The 1,431-nt window shown below is 72.9% G+C and overlaps 1 protein-coding gene across 1 annotated transcript; it reads right to left on the bottom strand.

The window, feature by feature from the left end:
• Positions 1–266: 266 nt before the first annotated feature.
• On the bottom strand, positions 267–1,084 carry FOXI2 (forkhead box I2). Its single transcript, XM_076338018.1, has 2 exons — positions 595–1,084; positions 267–478 (listed from the first exon to the last, which is right to left on the bottom strand). Exons 1-2 carry the CDS (start codon positions 1,082–1,084, stop codon positions 267–269), a joined length of 702 nt encoding a protein of 233 aa, XP_076194133.1.
• Between the last annotated feature and the right edge of the window lie 347 nt (positions 1,085–1,431).

The raw sequence follows: 1,431 nt of genomic DNA, 5'->3' as shown, positions 1-1,431 counted from the left end.
GAGAAAGCCACCCCGGACACCCACATGGCAGGAGGTTAAAGCCTTTCCAAGGTTTTGGTGGGAAGGGACAGTGTGAAAAAGCAGGGAAAGCGGCACCCATGGCCAGCCCCGACGGCTTCGCTCGGCTCCCACCACACCCCCATCCCCGCTCCCTTCCTCCTGCACCTCTCTGTATTTATAGATTATATATAAAAATGTACATTTACGCGTTACAAAAATATTCCTCTCTCGTGCGTTAGTGCATCTCGGTGCGCCCGGGGAGCTCGTCACGCCTGGGCCCCGGCGCGGCCGTAGAGGGGGGCATCGGCGCCGGGGGGACCCCGCAGCCCGGTGGGGCAGGACGCCCGCGGGCCCCCGCCGCTCTCCCCGGCCCCCTCGAGCGCGCCGGCCTCGGCCCGTCTCTTCCTCCTCCTCCTAAAATTGCCGTTATCGAACATTTTCTCGCAGTTGGGGTCGAGGGTCCAGTAGTTGCCTTTGCCTGCGGAGAGAAGAAGGGCCCCGCGCGTTGGCCGCCGCCGCCTCCGCGCCCCATCGCGGGGGGGGGGCGGAGGGGGCGCGCCCGCCCGGTCCCCGTCCCCGTCCCCATCCCCTTACCCGGGTCGTCCTCGTCCCGCGGGACCTTCTTGAAGCAGTCATTGAGGGAGAGGTTGTGGCGGATGGAGTTCTGCCAGCCCGCCTTGCTTTTCTTGTAAAAGGGGAAGTTTTCGGCCACGTACTGGTAGATCTGGCTGAGGGTGCGCCGCCGGCCCGGCGCGCTGTGGATGGCCATGGCGATCAGCGCCGAGTAGGAGTAGGGCGGCCTGGCCGGGCGCAGGCACTCCTGCTGCGGGGGCAGCGCCGGCCAGTCCCGCTCCGCGCCCGCGGCGCCCGACGGCGGCCGCTGCGCGGGGGCGCAGCCCGACGGCAGGAAGGGGGCGGCGGGCAGGTAGGGCGCGGCGGGGCCGCCGAGCCACAGGTAGGGGTTGGCGGCGGGCGGGGGCTGGGGCAGGGGCCGGCCCGGCGGGTAGATGCCGGGGCACACCGCCACGTCCAGCAGCTCCTGGGCGTGGGGCGGCGGCTCGGCGGGCGGCCCGAAGGCGTGCATGCTCCGGCGGCGCCGCGCCAGCCCCGGCGGCAGCGCGCCGCTCGAGGCGCGCCCGCTTAAATACCGCCCGCGGCTCCGGCCGGCCGCCGCGGCCCCGCGCCCGGCGGCGGAGGAGCGGGGCGGGACCCCCCACCCCGGGCCGACGCCCGCCCCACGCGTGTCCGCGCCCCGCCGCCACGGGCAGGCGCCCGCCGGGCCGCCCCCAGCCCCGCGGGGAAACACCTCCCCTCCGTCCTCCCTCCTTCCCCAAACCCCACAACCCCCACTCAATAAAGCACTGCCAGGTGCAGGACGGAGCGCACCCCGCCGCACGCTCGCTCGGAGCCCCCGTGGCGGGCATCGCCAGC

This window comes from Aptenodytes patagonicus, chromosome 5 (genome assembly GCF_965638725.1).
Source record: "Aptenodytes patagonicus chromosome 5, bAptPat1.pri.cur, whole genome shotgun sequence".
NCBI lineage: Eukaryota > Metazoa > Chordata > Aves > Sphenisciformes > Spheniscidae > Aptenodytes > Aptenodytes patagonicus.
This window is presented reverse-complemented; position numbering and strand designations above follow the sequence as displayed.